This window comes from Terrapene carolina, unplaced genomic scaffold (genome assembly GCF_002925995.2).
Source record: "Terrapene carolina triunguis isolate 2854851 unplaced genomic scaffold, T_m_triunguis-2.0 Scaffold62, whole genome shotgun sequence".
Classification (NCBI taxonomy): domain Eukaryota; kingdom Metazoa; phylum Chordata; order Testudines; family Emydidae; genus Terrapene; species Terrapene triunguis.
This window is the reverse complement of record NW_020664413.1, coordinates 8,105,416-8,124,058: the sequence shown is the minus strand read 5'-3', so window position 1 is coordinate 8,124,058 and position 18,643 is coordinate 8,105,416. Positions and strand designations below refer to the sequence as shown.

Below are 18,643 nucleotides of genomic sequence, written 5' to 3'. Positions count from 1 at the left end.
CCCTACATTTCTATGATTCTGTGATTAATAGATTATAAAGTTAGGCCTTGGCATAGGTATGTCCGTTTCAAATTTAATTTTGAAATAAGTTTATTTAAAAAAAAAAACAAAAAACTATATTTACTTTAAATAAAATCCAATTTAAAAGAAAAATCCAGTTGTTTGTTTTATTAACTAGTTGATTTTTATCCACCCTGCCTGGTTTTCTTCTTAATGTTTGGAGAGTTGCTTTTACTCCAGTTTTCAGTCACTAGCGCAATGCCAGTTAGCAACTTTGAGTCTTAAACTCAAAATTAAATCTTAAAATTTGCTGCAATTCCATTACTGCATAAGTATGATGATTTGTGCCCTATAAGAACCTATGGCATTTTCTATGCTGGATGTTTAGCCACTGCTGTAGCTGCACCAATGGAAATCCCTAGTGCAGACATGGTTAAAACAGAAGCAACAATTCATACTGGTTAAAGCTTACCCTGTTTCAAACCTGGGTAAGTTGTGCCAGTACAAATTGTGCTCCACTGATGTTAGCCTCTATACTATGGGGTTTGCATTGGGGCGGACATAGCACTCATAAGGGAATGTCAGGGTTATTATTTACCTTCATCCTGTCCCTTTAAGTACTGAAGGTCTGCTAACTGGGTCAAAGGGGACAGCTCTCGCTGCCGCATCGGAGTTTGATGTGTTCTGAAAGGATTCAGCAGCAATGGGGCTTGTACAAGCTGTCAGTTTAATAAACTCCAGTCTGGGAGTGTAACACAGTCTGAACTGGTTACACTTAAAGCTTAAAGCTAGGGAAATCTTGCAATTTCCACTGTTAAATCCAGTTCAGCTTCTCTAATGTCAACAGTATTGTTAGTGCACTGTATAGACAGACCACTGACTGCACTCCGTATTTTAAGGACAGGGTCTCTGGTTTAATAAGCACTGTGCTTAAAAAGCCAGTGGCCCATCCATGCTGGGGCTCTCAGCATGCTAGTACTGGTGGAGATGTAGGAAACTTTTTTGTGTGAAATTTCCCCAGTGCCATAGAGAGAAACTTAGAGGCACTATAAGCTTGAAGTTCAGTAAACTTCAGACAAGTTAAGTAGTTTCAGGTATCACTCTGGTTCTTGAGTCTTGGTGTTTATCTTTACAGTTTTACATTCACATTTCTTATTAAAAGACTGGTTGCTGCCCTGATGCTGTTGAAAGATGCGCACACACATCAGATAAGAACATACTGGCCATACTGGGTCAGACCAATGGTCCATCTAGCCCAGTATCCTGTCTACTGACAGTGACCAATGCCTGGTGCACCAGAGGGAATGAACAGAACAGCTAATCATCAAGTGATCCATCCCGTCGCCCATTCCCAGCTTCTGGCAAACAGAGGCTAGGGACACCATCCCTGCCCATCCTGGCTAATAGCCATTGACGGACCTATCCTCCATGAATTTATCTAGTTCTTTTTTGATCCCTCTTATACTCTTGGCCTTCCCAACATCCTCTGTCAAAGAGTTCCACAGGTTGACTGTGCATTGTGTGATGAAATACTTCCTTTTGTTTGTTTTAAACCTGCTGCCTATTAATTTCATTTGGTGACCCCTAGTTCTTGTGTTATGAGGAGTAAATAACACTTCCTTATTTCTCCACACCAGTCATGATTTTATAGACCTCTATCATATCCCCACGTAGTTGTCTCCTTTCCAAGCTGAAAAGTCCAATTTTTATTAATCTCTCCTCATATGGAAGCTATTCCATATCCCATGTCATTTTTCTTGCCCTTTTCTGTACCTTTTCCAATTCCAATATATCTTTTTTGAGATAGGGTGACCAGATCTGCATGCAGTATTCAAGATATGGGGGGTACCATGGATTTATATAGAGGCAATATGATATTTTCTGTCTTATTATCTATCCCTTTCCTAATGGTTCCTATCCTTTTGTTAGCTTTTTTGATGGCTGCTGCACATTGAGTGGATGTTTTCAGAGAACTATCCACAATAACTCCAAGATCTCTTTCTTGAGTACTAACAGCTAATTTAGACCCCATCAATAAATAACTATATAGGGGAAATGGGAACAGACTATACACAAAGTGCTGTCAAGGAGACGCAGTAAATTGGAAAAAGAGTAATCCTGCAGTTGTAGCAGTTGAGTGGTACTTGCAACACCTGTAGGTAAAATGTTTTTTAAGTTGATGTCCCTTTTAGAATGAGAGTCCTAGGCTTTAGGTTTTGGAAAACAAACAGTAACACTTAAATCAGAAGCATACACTATTTAATTGTAATTGTCAAAAATGTACCTGAACAGTTCAAGGAACCTTACTGCCTACTCATGGAATCTATATCAACAAGAGGTGAGAGCAAGTTTCCTTAACAAGATATTTGCATAGCTACCATTTTTGTAACCCCCTGCTACCTTCATCTCTCCAGTAAGATGAAGTTTCTCCTTCAGCTAGGGCATTTGATGTTTACGTTGCTACCTTGGTTATCTCTTAGGCCTGGTCTACATTGGGGGGTGGGCGGGTGGGATCGATCTAAGTTACGCAGCTTCAGTTACGTGATTAACATAGCTGAAGTCCACGTACTTAGATCGACTTACCGTTGTGTCTTCACCACGGTGAGTCAACTGCTGCCACTCCCCTGTCGACTCTGCCTGCGCCTCTCACCGAGCTGGAGTACAGGAGTCGACGGGAGAGGGCTCGGGGATCGATTTATCGCGTCTAGACTAGACACGATAAATCGATCCCCACTGGATCAATTGCTACCCGCCGATCCGTCTGGTAGTGAAGATGTACCCTTAGTGTTTGCACAAGTCATTGAGAAAGCTTTACGGTTAGATAATGTAGTAGTGTTTTGCCTAACTGAGGGCTAGTCTACACTGGCAACGTTAAAGCCTTTAACGTGGCTTGTGTAGTCGCGGCACAGCTCTGGCAGAGAGCTCTTCCAGCGCTTTAAAAAACCCACCTCCACGAGGGGCGTAGCTACCAGTGCTGGGGGCGCAGCTCTCAGCGCTGGTGCACCGTCCATACTGGAACGTTACAGCGCTGAAAATTGCAGCGCTCAAGGGTGTGTTTTTTCATGCCCCTGAGCGAGAAAGTTGCAGTGCGGTAAAGTGCCAGTGTAGACAAGCCTTGAGAAGTGTTGCATCTTATTGAGTTCCTTGCATCCCAAAATGCTTTACAAGCTCCGTACAGCTCCGATATGCAGCCGTCTCTGGAATAAAGGGTTGCCAACTGACTTGGGGACTCAGCGCAACAGTTGAGGGAGAAGAGGCAATTTTGGCCAAAGATGCTGGGGCAAGCCCCTTCCTCTTTCAAAAAGAGCCGTGAGATCCTTTGTGTGTTCTCAGAAAGGACATGTCATCTGCATAGTAGTACTCCGTTCATTTCTGAAGGATGATGTGTTGTCCCTGCTGGGACGTGAACCATTGGTTCGAGAGAGCCTAGTTATTAAACCCAATCCTGTGACCTATTCATTCCCTTTGGCAGGGGGTGTCAGAGATGTACTACAGAAAGAGTGATTCTTTTGTAGGCTTTTATACTTGAAAACAAACATCACTGCCTGTTGTTTGAAAGTGGAAACTTCTTTAAGAGGAGCTCTTCATTCTTGTGGAAAGTCAGAGTTCAAAGGCATGATTGTTTGATGTGCCTTGAGCTAATCTTTAATTTGAAATTTGCCTGCAACTACATTATGAGAAATGTAGAGAAGAAGCCCTGTTTGGGTAACTATGCCACTGCGTTACTTAATTCGACTGCTGTGCTGTTTTGGTGGGTTGGTCTGTTTGCCAGCACCTCCCAAGAAATTAATATTGTACTGCATAAGCAGCATCAGGGCTTGAAAGTTGACCATAAACCTAAATTTACCAGCCAGAGGCACATACAGAGATGCATTCAGGAGGGTCACCAATGAGGCCCAGGGACAACAACTCCAATGCATGTACTGTCACTCACAACTTTCATGAGTGACAGCAGTGTGAAACTGACTGACTTTGTCAGTCTCCCTGCAGCCCAGGGGTTCTGAGTAGCAGTGGTGAAACTCCTGATCTGGGAAGCTGTGAGCAGCAGCAGTTTGTCTGAAGATTATAAGGGCATGTCTGCGCAGGGAGTTAGTCTGGAATATCTAGTCCTGATTAAATTCCATGCTCTGACTTCAAAGTGCTTTATTCCAAATTAGTTTAATCCACTTCCAAAATGGATTAAGCTGATTTGGAATAGGGCACTCTTATTCCAGAGACAGAGGGCTTGGCTACACTCGAAACTCCAAAGCGCTGCTGCAGGAGTGCTTCCGCGGCAGCGCTTTGAAGTGCGAGTGTGGTCGCGGCGCCAGCTGCAGGTACTCCACCTCCACAAGGGGATTAGCTTACAGCGCTAGGAGCCATGCTGGGGCACTGTTTACACTGGCGCTTTACAGCGCTGTAACTTGCTGCGCTCAGGGGGGTGTTTTTTCACACCCCTGAGCGAGAAAGTTGCAGTGCTGTAAAGCGCCAGTGTAGCCAAGGCCAGAGCATTCACACATGGAGTTAGTCAGGAATAGTTAATCTGCTTTAAATTCACACACCCTACCTTATTCCAGGTCAATTTCATGTATTGACAGGAAGACAGCACTGCATCTGTCACATTCAGAGGGTTTCCTTCCTAATCACAAGGGCTAGAAACATAATTTTAAAGTGAAAGCTTTAAAGGTATAAGCTAGTAAGTTCAGCAGAACTTCACTTTCCAAGAAAAGCTTTGTACTTGCCACAGATGAGAGGGGATTTTTTTTTAAGCACATCAAAAAGTTAAAATTCTCTGCCATGTCCAGTTCTGCATTTTTACTGATTTTTCTCATGTTTTCACAAAACCATTATAAATATTTACTTAACTGTTTGCACCACTTCAGTCTGAACTGTGCATATTGCTTTGCTATGGACTGTCCAGACTTCTTTTCAGTGTTGTGGATGGGCTGAGGTGGAGCGATTAGATGTTGATTACTGGGTTTGAGTTAGACTATGCTTTCCATAGTTGGCTGTTTTTACCTTCTCTTTTTGTAAATCCAGTTTTGGACCAAAACCTTCATAACTAATTTGAAGTTTGTGGTTCTTTGCTAGATGACTTTGGTGGAAAATTTAGAGGGGGCGGGGTGGGCACGGTGACTGAGCATTTATGTAAACAAAGCAGGGGCTTCATTTTTGCAGAATAGTAGTTTCCTAAATCTTTTGGATCATCCAATCAGACTGCTTGCCTAGATCAAATTCAGTCTAGTCTGTCTTCCTGAATTGAGGACTAGTGCCTTTGACTAGATTTGCAGTGTTTGGGTTGCTTCTGGTCCTATGTTTACACCTATTTTTAAAACCTGGAGAGCCTCCAGACATAACAAATCTGCACCATTGGGTTCCTGGCTTGGAATTCGGCAAGGGCTTAAGGTTTACATGACTGGACAGCCTCTGGGAGGAAAAGTTTTGGTCCTCAAAGCTTAACCTCCCTAGGTTCCCGGAGTCAGTGGCTCTTCCTGGTATTGACTACTCAGAGGCTGTAGGGTTGAAATTCTACCGGACCAGAGGGATCCCCACAGGGCCGAGACTGTACAACTTGCAGAAGGAGGGTTGGAGTCAGAACATCCACTTAGGCATAGGCACCAACTCCGTGGGTGCTCCAGGGATCAAGCACCCACAGGAAAAAAAAAATAGGGGGTGCTTAGCACCCATCAGTCACAGCTGTTCGGCAGCTGGCGGAGAGCAGCAGGCAGGCAGGGAGCCTTGTGAGAGGGGGTGGGAAGAGACAGAGCGAGGACAGGAGCTAGGGAAGGGGCGGAGGGGGGGGCGGGGCTTAGGGGGAAGGAGTGGAATGTGGGTGGAGCCCCTACTGGGAAAAAGAAAAGTCAGCGCTGGTGCACTTAGGGCATGTCTACATTTACAGTGTTGCAGTGGCACAGTGGAACCGGTGCAGCTGCGGCGTTGTAGAACTTGGTGAAGGCGCTACCTATGCTGATGGGAGAGCGTCTCCTATCGGCATGGGTACTCTGCCTCCCTCCGAGGCGGTAGCTATGTCGATGGGAGAAGCCCTCCCCTTGACACAGCGCTGTCTATAGTGGAGGTTAGGTTTGTATAACTGCATTGCTCAAGGGGCTTTTCCACACCCCTGAGCGACGTAGTTATACTGGCATAAGTTGGTAGTGAAGACCAAGCCTCAGCTGAACTCCAAGGTGCTCTCTGCAGGAGGGGAATTTCTGACAAAGCTGCCATGTGCTTCCTTGTCTACGAGGTTCATCTTTGCCTACCTGAGATTTGGTTTTCCCAGGGGGGACTTTGTTACTCCAGCATCCCAGCTCACTATTTAGCCATGTTTACACTGGGAAAAGAGGGTATTTTTAAAACACATTCTCTGACAAGTGTGAAAATCCTAGAGCAGACAAAGCAGGTGTAGTTTTAACAGTTGTTAGCTGGTTAAAGTAAACCCTGGGCTCTTTTCTTTGCCTAGTGCTTTGTCTTTACTAGGGTTTTAATCTTGCATTTATACACCTTCTTTTCTGTTCTGGTATATACAAAGACCATGTCCTCATGTATAACACATGCCTTCTCCTCTTGTGGGTTACTGACTTGCATCCACAGGTAGATTGTATTATTGGCCAAACTCATGAGGCCTTACTCAGTGGTATTTCTGTTTCTCTGTGTAATGTGTTAATTTTTAAACCCTGCATCTGATCAATTCCAAAATTTCAGGGAATGAACTAGGCATTGATGGCCAGAAGCTTTACTGATTTGCGGGATAATTGGAACATCCAGAGAGAAAGTGGGGGACATGTGGAGCTTGCTGTCATATGTTGATGGCACCCATTAAACATCTTGCACTTAATACCTCTGCCCATCCTCCCAATAGCATTAAACATGTTGACACCCTGCATGATAGAAGACACATCATTGTTTTCCCTATGAGGCAGATGCCTAGTCAGCAAGGGCAGCCAGAGGGAAAGGAGAGAGAAGGCTTAATTCCTTCCTAAAGTCCTGCCCCCTCAAAACCTATTCCAGGTGGGGGAAAAGATGGCACCATCTGCCCACCCTCTATTCCAATCTGCGGGGATGGAAGGTACTTTGGAGCGGGGAGGAGACACATACAGAGCTCTTGTCATGGTGAGGGGGATGGGGGACAAGTATCAGGGCGGAGAACAGGGCTGCTGTTATGGTGGGGAGATTGGGAAAGTAGGGGAAGGGTGAGGAACAGAACCCCTAGCATGGTGTGGAGAGTGGGGGATGCTGCTGTTGAGAGGGCAGTGGGATGGGGGAACAGAGCCCCTGGCATAATGTACAGAAGGGGGGAGCCTTATGTGGTTCGGGGTCATGATGGGGAATAGAGCCTTGCCATGGTGGGTAGAACAGGGGACCCTGCAGTGGTTGGGCAAGGAGACATGGGGGGGGGGAGACACAGAACCTTAGGTGGGGGAAGAGTTTGGGGGGACCTGGTACATGGGAGAGACTGGGGCTACAGAACCTTCATGGATGGGGGAGACTGGAGGCCCCAAGAATGAGGGGATGGGGGCACACAGAGCCCCTGTCATGGTGGGATGAAGGGAGGAATCGGGGAAGTGGGAATGAGGGTGCACACCACCACTGGTGGGGGGGAATGGGAGACCATGGTATGGGAGCAGGGGAGATATGGGGAGTACACAGACCCCCCGCCAGTTTGACATTGGGAGAGAGTTGTAGGGAGTCCCTGAAATAGAGGGGGATGGGAGAGTGGGGGGAATGGAGGGATGCATGGAGCCCTGGTTTGTGCAGTGAGCTCGACTACACAAGCTGTGGGGTGTGTGATCCCTTGCGATGTGATTTGGCTTGTACGCACGTTCATTCTCTAAAACACGGGAAGTGTTAGATAATCTTACCCTGACTTAAAAAGAAGCCATTCCTAGAAAAACTGTTAGTTTTAAATGAATTAGCTTAAAACATCTGGGTCTTGGCTTGATGTTTTTCAGTTGTTACCTTAATCGAGTTAGTTTAACAAGTGAAAATGTGCAGGTTATTAATGAGACAAGGAGGGTGAGGTAATATCCTTTACTGGACCAGCTTCTGTTGGTGAGAGAGACCCACCTTGTCTCTCTAATATCCTGGGATCAACACAGCTACAACAACACTACATATGATGCAGGTTAACATTTTGAAGCCCTAGGTTTCCCCCATCTTGGCTACATGGCCAGCTAATACTCATTTGAAATAGGTAGTTTGCATCTTAACAAGCTTTAAGGGCTCGTGTACATGGGAAGTTGCCCAGAATAGCTATTCAGGTCAAAACTTTTCCAGTCAATTTCCCTGTGTGGACACTATTCCAGAATAGGCCACTTGATTCCAGAATAATTAGTGCACTTCCAGACTGGAGTAATTATTCTGGAATAAAATAATTTATTCTGGAATAGTGTCCATAGTAGGAGCTAATTCAGATTATTGTATTCTGTGATAGCTATTCTGATCAATTTCCCCATGTAGACAGGCCCGAAGAGGGCTTTTCATTCCAATTTATATAACTGGGCTGAGCTACCACAATTGAAAATCACCTTTGCTTGATACTCTAGTGCCTTTCATTGGAGGAACTCAGAGTGCTTTAAGCGGTGAACTGGCTGCCCCACACTTGTGGAGGGTGGTGGGGAAGCGAGTAGGTAAATATCTTCATTGTAAAGATAATGGGAGGGTGTAGAGGTCGAGATTTAAGGTTATGAGGGAGGTCTGGCTGTCCTTAAGTTTGGAACTAATACCTCCTTTAAAAAAGGGTTTTGAAAATAAGACAGTTCTATTCAATTTCCCATTATGGTATCTGAGACACTGGTCAAGATTTGAAAGCTGAAAACAAAACTGGGCCCAATGCCCAGATAAAAATTAGTTTTTGTGCAAGCTAAAAAAAATCCAGAAAGGAAGGTCACAAATGCAGTGAACCAAATTGAAAGGCCTTGCCCAGAACCGTCCAGACAAAGAGGGACTGTAGCTAGCAGCCATATAGCCTTCCTGTGCTGGCAATCTTTCTGAAGATATGGGGAGACCTCCCAAGAGCTTTGTTGTGAGCTAGCTAAACCTTAGTTTCAGACTTCTGCGTGGGGATTTTGCATTTTGGTTGCATTCTGTGTTTTGGTCTTCATTTTACACCTGTGGATCTCTCCTTTAACCTGAAACTGTTACATGGGGCTTTCAGTGGTCAAAGGGGGAGAGATAGCTTAGTGGTTTGAGCATTGGCTTGTTAAACCCAGGATTGTGAGTTCAATCCTTGAGGGGGCCATTTAGGGAACTCGGGTAAAAATCTGTCTGGGGATTGGTCCTGCTTTGAGCAGGGGGTTGGACTAGATGACCTCCCGAGGTCCCTTCCAACCCTGATATTCTATGATTTCTAGGTGTATGAAATCAGTGACTACACAGCTGGCATAGACTTAAACGCGGTTGTGCAAGGCAGAATTATGTTTAACTTACTAGTGCAAAATATACTCTCCGACCCTTTAAAATATTAGTATTCTCTGTCACCATCATAGTAATCTCCCATTGAAAAAAACCTGCACTGAGCAAGTGGGCAGATCAGAGCCTTGCAAAATCATAATGGCTTATCAACTCTTCATTTGAAATGGTGCAAGTTTAGGGCCAGTCCTAGGGATGTTGGGATGGATGCTTATTGCTTGTGAATGGTGCTGGATTCAAAGCCCTGATTAAGCCCGTAGAGACTGACAGTACTGCACAGACCACAACAGTGTGAAATGCCTCACTTCAGCACTGATCTGCAGGGGCTATCTTTAAAGGGGGAGAGGGGTGTTCAGGCCCTGTCGCCTTTTCAGTCTTGGACCTTTTCCCCACAACGGGTAGTTTTTGGCAGACACTTGTCCAGTGGGAACTGGGTTGAGACCCCAAGCAATACCATGGTTAGAAAAAGTGCTGTTCACTGCCATCCTGGGCTAGATTTTTTTTTCTGGTGACCTAGAATGGGGAAAAAGAACAGGAGTACTTGTGGTACCTTAGGCCTGGTCCACACTACCCCCCCACTTCGGACTAAGGTACGCAAATTCAGCTACGTTAATAACGTAGCTGAATTCGAAGTACCTTAGTCCGAACTTACCGCGGGTCCAGACGCGGCAGGCAGGCTCCCCCGTCGATGCCGTGTACTCCTCTCGCTGAGCTGGAGTACCGGTGTCGACGGCGAGCACTTCCGGGATCGATTTATCGCGTCTAGACAAGACGCGATAAATTGATCCCAGAACACCGATTGCCTGCCGTCGGACCTGGAGGTAAGTGTAGACGTACCCTTAGAGACTAACAAATTTATTTGAGCATAAGCTTTCGTACGCTACAGCCCACTTCTTCGGATGCATAGAATGGAAGATATAGTAAGGAGATATATATACAGGGCCCTGCTCTCCTATGATTTAAGAGCAACACAGACAAGTGCAGGAGGCAGGGACTCCCAGCCCTGGTCTGGTTGTGGTTAAATGGGGCTGGGAGTCCTCAGACGTGGAAAGGCTCAATAGCACATAAGGCACTGGATGATGTCTAGCAGTTCTGTTTGAAGTCTGCTTGTCTCATACAGTCATACTTCTGTATGTGGGGCCATAGCTGTATTGATCCCAGGATATTAGAGCGACAAGGTGGCTGAGGTAATAGCTTTTATTGGGCAGCTTGTAAATTAGGCAGAGACAGAGGAACTGGAATAACGATCTGAAAAATAGCCTGTGCTGTGTAAGGCCTATTCTTGTTTTCCAAGTTATGCTTTTTTGCATGTCACCTGCCATCAGCTATTCAAAAGTAATAAACTGACTGCCAAGGTCCTGTTGTTCAAACCGTAGCAATTAGGTTTACTACCCCAGTGCTTTTGAGTTGAGTGAACTTGTGCCGGTAGGGTCATTCCAGTTAAGATTTCTGCTTTGCAGCCTCTCCGGTCCCCCTTCCCTTGCACTGAGTCTGACCTGCTTTCCTTGGGCTAGTGCAGAAAGTAGGGCAGGCTTCTAGATTTGGATGTTATTATTAGAAAGTAAAAAAAAAATCCCAGATTCTTACCCGCCTCCGATTTTTAAAGAAAAGTGGCACCTGTAAAGAGAGCACCGCAGGGAAATCGTACGTAGTGATGCTGGCTTCCGCCATGAACAGTAACATGTGGGAGACTGAAGCTAAAGGGCAGGCATGGGGGGGTCTTGCTCCCTGGGCTAGTGGCGATGATTCATTTAGTTATGGAGGGGGAGTGGCAGAGAGAGGCTGCAGCTGCTTGTAAAGCGAGATTTCCAGTCAGCAGCATTAGCCTGGAGGTTCCTTGACATACTTCACCAGCTTGTGTTAAGATGCAGAAAGGCCCTGCTGAAAAGGAACATTTAAGGGCACACTCTGCTCTGTTACAGAGGTGAGAATCCAGAGTTATGCCATGGATTGCGCTGCTATAAATCCCCAGTGAGAGCAGAGTTTGGCCCCTGAGTTTCCTTCCTGGCCCCGCTTACAGGATATCTCAAACAGTATTAGCTACACCCCATTTTAAACATTATGTTAGTAAGGGCTAATGCTATTTCCCAGGCCAGCATATTGAGGGCTGCATGGGGTTAGCCAGTTGACAAAACCATGCTGTAATGTGGCTCATCATAGTTTGATCCCTGCAAACAGTGTTTGCATCTTCTTAACAAAAGCTAGCTGTCTGTGGTTCTGGCTCCTGCAGTTTGACCTGTATTTTAGACAGGGGCTAACGTATGATACAGATTCTGATGGCAGTGATGGTTGAAAGTTAGCAGTCAAATGAGATCCACATTTCTTTCTGTACTCATTTCTTAAAACAGACATACTTTCTCAGTGACTGATGGCCCATATCATGGGATCATCACTGTACCTTTGGGGACAGACAGAATACACTGAATTCTCATCAGCCCTTATTTGAGACCCAAATTTGCTGGATCTATCACTAAAGCTGCTTCTCAGGGGACTGATGGAGAACTGCCTTTTTTTGAAACATAACCTAAGGTCTTTGTCCTAACCTACCTAATGCTGTCTGTTTAAAAAAAATCCTAGCTATATCATTTGTATCCAGTTTATTACATCTTTATGTCCCTCAGATGAATAACCTATTTTGTGACATGCTTTTGATTTTCTTCGTATTTAATTTGTTTAACCTAAAATGCTGTCTTATTTCATTTCTTGCAGAATGGACTGCTGAACTAGGAAATATTCCAGACCCAATAATACAACATTGCTGCACCACTCGCAGCTTTATCTATTACTAGTTATTTAAATTGGACTTTTAATATCCTGCCAGCTGCTCTTCAGACACACATGGTGCATTGTTGCCATTCCCAGAATTGCATCTTTGAAACCCAGGCCCTCAGTAACCTTCATCGAACAAAGAGGCGACCTACAGGATACATTTATAGTGGGGTTTCTCAGACCTACTGCCCTCTAGCTTTATTCTCGCCGGTGCTGTATTTCTAGCACACCATGGAGCCCAGTATGGAGTATTGCTTAGCGCAGGTGCTTCAGAAAGACGTTGGAAAGAGACTTCAGGTTGGCCAAGAATTGATAGATTATTTCTCAGATAAACAGAAGTCTGCTGATCTTGAACATGATCAGACTATGTTGGATAAAATGGTTGATGGACTTGCCACGTCTTGGGTAAATTCCAGCAATTACAAGGTAAGATCTGCTTGGGGAAAAGTGATTAGAGTCTAATACTGCTTCAGTCTGGCAAGTCATATTGTCTTATTTGTAAGGAACTTCCTTTAAACGAAAGTTACGTAGTAGAGTCTTGTTCATTCTCACTTGTTGTTCTGCAGACTTCATCATAGTCCTACTAAACCCACTGTTCTCACCCCATTTCTCAATCAAGATTTTGTAGCTGATGCTGTAGTCAAGGACCCAGGGTACTAAGACTTCATTACTTTAACAAACACGTGTACTAATGTTTTGTATTTTAAATCACAAGTAAGCTTTTCCCCAAATTGAATACCAGGTTACATTTTGCAATGAGAGAACTTGGATTGTTTGTGTAGCTTGTTCATTTACTTGGGGGATTTGGTCATCTCCAATAGTTGTCTCATTGTTAACAGGAATTAATGAATTTGTGCTGTATATATCTGAAATATACTACTTGACTTTATTGTAAAATATGCATATAAGCTGCCAGTATTCTTTCACTCTTGCATTGAACAACAGCTAATATGAGTTTCACGTTATTAACTGTTTTTATAATACAACATGTCAGTGTATTGGCTAAGAGAGGTGAAAACATTATACTTAATAGCTGAAGAAGGGATACAATGGCTGAATGAGCTTTCTGTGTCGGAATTTGCTACCATTTGTAGTGATGTCATTGGGGGACAGGAATGGGTGGTAGGACATGGAATTCTACATAGCAATCAGTCACTACTGTCCAAGGCCTATTTGGCCTTTGTGTAACAAGTTGATTGTCTAAGTGAACAAGTGTTACCATTACAATTTGCACTAGTTAGCTTCCTTTTTGGGGGGAGTCTCAGAGAGCCAGGTTAGGTTTCCCCCAAATCATGGTTGAAACACATTGGCCAGCCTGTATGAGAAATTTATGGTGCTTCTGTTGTGGATAACTAGAGGACTTTGCTCAAGTCTCATGAGAATGAGATCAAAAACTCCTATGGAGACCCAGAGCCTTGAGTGAATTAACCATGATTCACTCTGCAATTATTTGTGTCCTTTGGCATTATGGAGAGCCTGGAATACCAGTTGCAGGTGATCCAGAGTTCAGTGTTTTCCCCAACTACATTTCACTGTTTGTTTTCACAGAATTTTTGATCTGGCAACGGGTGCAAGAACTTCTTCATACTTTACACACTTATCAAATAAGCTGCATTTTTATGCCTTACACTTTTTTTTGTATGTATTTGTGCAACTGAATTTTGAGTAAGTTTGGTCTGGCACTGAGCAATTGTGGTGGAAGCTGAACTTCTTTCCACCCTTAGCATGCAGAAGTTATCTAAAAAGTCAGTGGAATATCATTTCCGGTTCAAACTACAAAGACATCCTGATGTGTGCGCGCTATCGTCACTAATGGGGAACATGTACTGTTATGTGAGGGTATAGCATGCTTTTTCCTTCTTGCTAAGTAGTTCCTCATCTATCATGCCATCTTACTATTGAAGATGGAATTCACAGATACTGTAAACTTGAATTTATTGTCAAACTTTTGCTATTTGTAGGGGTTTTAAAAATTGATACAGGTTACGTAGATACATAAGATGTGCCAAGTTCAGCATTAAGTTAAAATGCAGAGTAAGAGATTTTTTTTTTTTTTTTTTTTTTTTTTTTTCTTTTTTTTTTTTTTCTTTACAATTGGAATGTGTATTCTCGCAACTTCCAGCAAGGAATTTCATGGGGATGAGGGAGGCAGAGAAGGTAAATAGGTCGTTACACCTCCAGATAGTCTCACATTCTTTATGACTTCACATTTGAAATATGTAAATTTTTTTGTTATATAAATTGAGGCAGTGACTACATTCAGTGTTTGTCACTAACTGTTATGGAAACTAATGGTTAGCATTCACAGTACTTTATAACATGAATTATCTATAGCCGTGGTTCCCAAATTTGTTCCGCTGCTTGTGCAGGGAAAGCACCTGGCGGGCCGGGCCGGTTTGTGTACCTGCCATGTCCGCAGGTTCGGCCGATCGCGGCTCCCAGTGGCCGCGATTCGCTGCTCCAGGCCAATGGGAGCTGCTGGAAGCGGCGCGGGCCGAGGGACGTACTGGCTTTCCTTGCACAAGCAGTGGAACAAGTTTGGGAACCACTGATCTATAGAATATACACCTCTACCTCGATATAACGCTGTCCTCGGGAGCCAAAAAATCTTACCGCGTTATAGGTGAAACTGCGTTATATTGAACTTGCTTTGATCCACCGGAGTGCGCAGCCCCGCCCCCCCGGAGTGCTGCTTTACCGCGTTATATCCGAATTCGTGTTATATCGGGTCACGTTATATCGAGGTAGCGGTGTATCTGCTAATTAAACAAAGGCCCTTCACATAGAGATGGTGACTGGAGAGCCTTTAGCTCAGCGGTATGTGCATTGGGATGTTTGCTTCACCAAACTGCACCATCGCAGCATACTACCTAGTTGTAAATATTGCGCAATAGCATACCATATAGTGTTGTGGCTCCCTGCATTTGAATTACTGTCTCCCTCCTTGTTGGCTGCTTGGAGGGATCATAGGAGCTCAGGTTCCTTTGCTCAGTGCTACTTGCATGTAACAAGATGTGTGAGTGAGGCTAGGGGGTGCTCAACTGATATCTGATCAAATCCAGGGACTCTTCTAAATAACCACTGGTTACTTTTCACTGCCACAGAGTAGCCATCTGGAGATTTGACTGAAAGTGTTTGGTCACTGTTGAAGAAGTCAGTATTTACAGTGTGCCTGTCTCTTTCTCCCTCTTGCTCCATCCCCAAGTCTGGAAGTGTCTATTTAAAGCAAAGATCGAGACTGTGTGGAAACAGAAATTCAGAATTGCTGTTCCTTAACATTTCATTAATAAAAAGGAAGGTCTCAAGCTTAGGAGGGATTAGAGTAACTGATCCAATAGCCTAGGCAAGTGTGTGTGGTTTACTCATGGCTGTGACCTGCGCACAGTATTGCTTTTAACTAAGCCTGACAGCAGCCCAGTATTTCCATTTGATAATTGGGGAAACATCAGCACACACTGGCTAAGTGACTTTCACAGGGCTGCCCAATTCGGAATTCAAAACAGTGAGTCCCAACGGCCACCGACATAACAAGAGTAAATCTATTTAAAGAGAGGATTTAAGTTCCCTCTTGGAGTGCACAGGCCTCAGCTGTTCAATAATTGTGCTCAACCTTTTTTTTTTTTTTAAAACTCTGACCTTGTCTACACAATAGTTTGTGGAATCCTTCACTTTGGCACCAGCCAGAGTACCGCTCCACCCTTGTCAGAAGGCTGTAGCAAAAAAGAGTGGTGGCTGGGGGAAGGGAGTGCATTGCTCCAGTCAAAGTGTCATGCCTAAAATAGTGTAAGTAATTCCCAAACTGATCTTACAGCATTTAATCGGCAAGTCTGTTCTCTACAAGTGAGATAACAAACTGCTGCATGCCTTTGTGAAGTGTAGAAGACCCTCTAAAGCAATTCATGATGTCTGATAATCTTCTATCAAAGTATATATGAAGGATGTCCCCAGGAAGAAAGGCACTTGGGGACCATGTCCAATGCCTTTCTTTCTCCACTGTCTAGCATGCATTGCCATTAATGCTGCTGCAGCTAGTAGATGTGGGAATCTGTGACTACACAGACCTATGGCTGCGATTGATGAACATCCTTGGGGACAGAGACACTGCATATTTAATAACTTACATGTCAGAGGATGTTGTGAAGGCCAAGACTATAACAGGATTCAAAAAAGAACTAGATAAGTTCATGGAGGATAGATCCATCAATGGCTATTGGCCACAGTCGGAAGAGGCAAGGATACTGGGCAAGATGGACCTTTGGTCTGACCCAGTATGGCCACTCTTTTATGTTCTTATGTACTCTGTAAAGAGAATTACATATGAACTAGCCGGTATCTAAAACACAGCATAGGAAGGCTGGAACAAAAGACCATTGCATGGGACTACCACAACCCCCAAATATTTTTCAGAGTCACTGCTTTCCAGGATAGAGTCCTCCATTCTGTACTGATGACCTACATTCTTTGTTCCTAGATGTGTACATTTACATTTAGCTGTATTAAAACACAATTTGTTTGCTTGTGCTCCGTTTACCAAGCAGTCCAGATCACTCTGAATCAGTGACCTGTCCTCTTTGTTATTTATCACTCCCCCAATTTTTATGTCATCTGCGAACTTTATCAGAGATGATTTTATATTTTCTTCTAGGTCAGGGATCGGCAACCTTTGGCACGTGGCCCATCAGGGAAATCCGCTGGTGGGCCGGGACGGTTTGTTTACCTGCAGTGTCCGCAGGTTTGGCCGATCACAGCTCCCACTGGCCACGGTTCGCTGTTCCTGCAGACGCTGCAGGTAAACAAACGTCCTGGCCCGCCAGCAGATTTCCATGACGGGCCGCGTGCCAAAGGTTCCCGATCCCTGTTCTAGGTCATTGCTAAAATTGTTAAATAGTGTAGGACCAAAGAACCAATCCGTGTGGGACCCCACTGGAAATACACCATCTCAAAGACGATTGGCCATTTACAATTACATTTTGAGACCTACCAGTTAGCCAGGTTTTAATCCGTTTAATTTGTGGCATGTTAATTTTATATCATTCTAGATTTCAAATCAAAATGTCATGTGGTACCAAGTCAAAGTATATTATGCCAACACTCTCTTCCTTTTATCAACCAAACTTGTAATCGCATCAAAAAAGATATCAAGTTAGTCGGACAGGCTCTGTTTTCCAGAAACCCATGTTGATTTGCATTATTTACATTTACCCTCCTTTAATTTATTAATCGAGTCCTCTATCAGCCACTCCATTATCTGGATTCTTCCTGGGATGACAGTTCAACATCTAGCCTGCATCAACCAAAAGTTGTTACTGCATAATGGCTGCTCATTGGTCTTTGTGAAAAGGCATGTCTACACTTAAACCGGTACAGCTGCAATGCTTCAATGTGGGCACTACCTACGCCAACTGGAGGAGTTCTTCTGTCGGTGTGGGTAATAGCTTGACAGAAGAATTGCAGTACAGTGTATTTCTGTGAAAGTCCTTTATATGAAAAGGGCACATTAAATTATTCTTGCACAACATACTACAGATAATAGCACAGTGCGATAGTGAACTTTGCTGCCATGTTTTGGCCACCTATATTTGCAGCAAAGTTAGCTGCGTAGTGAACTGTGTCATTCTGTGAACTCCTTTGGATTGTGCTAGGAATGTATGTTTGGGTTCAGTTAAAGGAAGAAGCAGAGGGAACCTGAAGAAATAAAGAAATGTAATTCAGATGTTCTTGGTAAAAACAAACAAGCAAACCACAAAAGAAAATGCAGACCATGGACCTGATCCTAGCCCCATTCATGCCAATGGGGTTTTTGCTACTGACTTAATTACCCACAGGATTGGGGCACAATATAGCATAATTCAAATGGCTTCTAAATAGAATGTTTTTCTCTGTTTTTTTTTTTTTTAATGAGGCGTTAGCTGTCCTCAAAGGGTCCAACTTCCAGGCAGCGAAGAGCACTGTGGCAGCCTTAGCTCTGAATCTCTAGCTGAGCCTGTTGTGTAGCAAATGGAACAGAATTGAAAAGTCTTGCTCCAGAACTGCTAAGAGCTGTGAGGGGCGTCTATGAAGAAGATGCAACCCTTTCCTTTGAATTTCCTTACTTTCATCAGTTTTCATAAGTTAAGCAATTTATTTCAGCAGTGTTTTGATTTCAAATTTCTCCCCTCTTTTTAGTCTTATTTCTGATAAAATACACTATTTGTTTTAAATGACTGAATAGTTTGTCCTGTTTAATGAAACCCAGAATATACAGGTTTGAACAGAAGATGTGAGCCGCGCTGAGTTGTATACCAAGATCCTGCTATTGATTTGTTTGTGTACAGAGCTCCTGATTGGTTTTTTTTTTTGTTTTTTTTTTTTAACTCCCAGTTGATATCATTAGTTGCAGGGTATCACACTTTTTGAAATAAACGAATAGTGAAATACTATGGTGAATTTCTGTTTGCTGTGGCAAGGATTGGATTCACTGTGTTAGAGCAGTGGTTCCCAAACTTTA

General features: G+C 43.8%; 1 protein-coding gene across 1 annotated transcript in view; it reads left to right on the top strand.

The window, feature by feature from the left end:
• CLASP1 (cytoplasmic linker associated protein 1) overlaps nucleotides 1–18,643 on the top strand; it is a 268,601-nt gene that overhangs the window by 12,847 nt on the left and 237,111 nt on the right. The window contains exon 2 of the mRNA XM_024197588.1: nucleotides 12,097–12,582. Coding sequence (XP_024053356.1) covers nucleotides 12,388–12,582 — 195 coding nt within the window. The 5' untranslated portion in view covers nucleotides 12,097–12,387. The remainder of the gene's footprint in view (nucleotides 1–12,096; nucleotides 12,583–18,643) is intronic.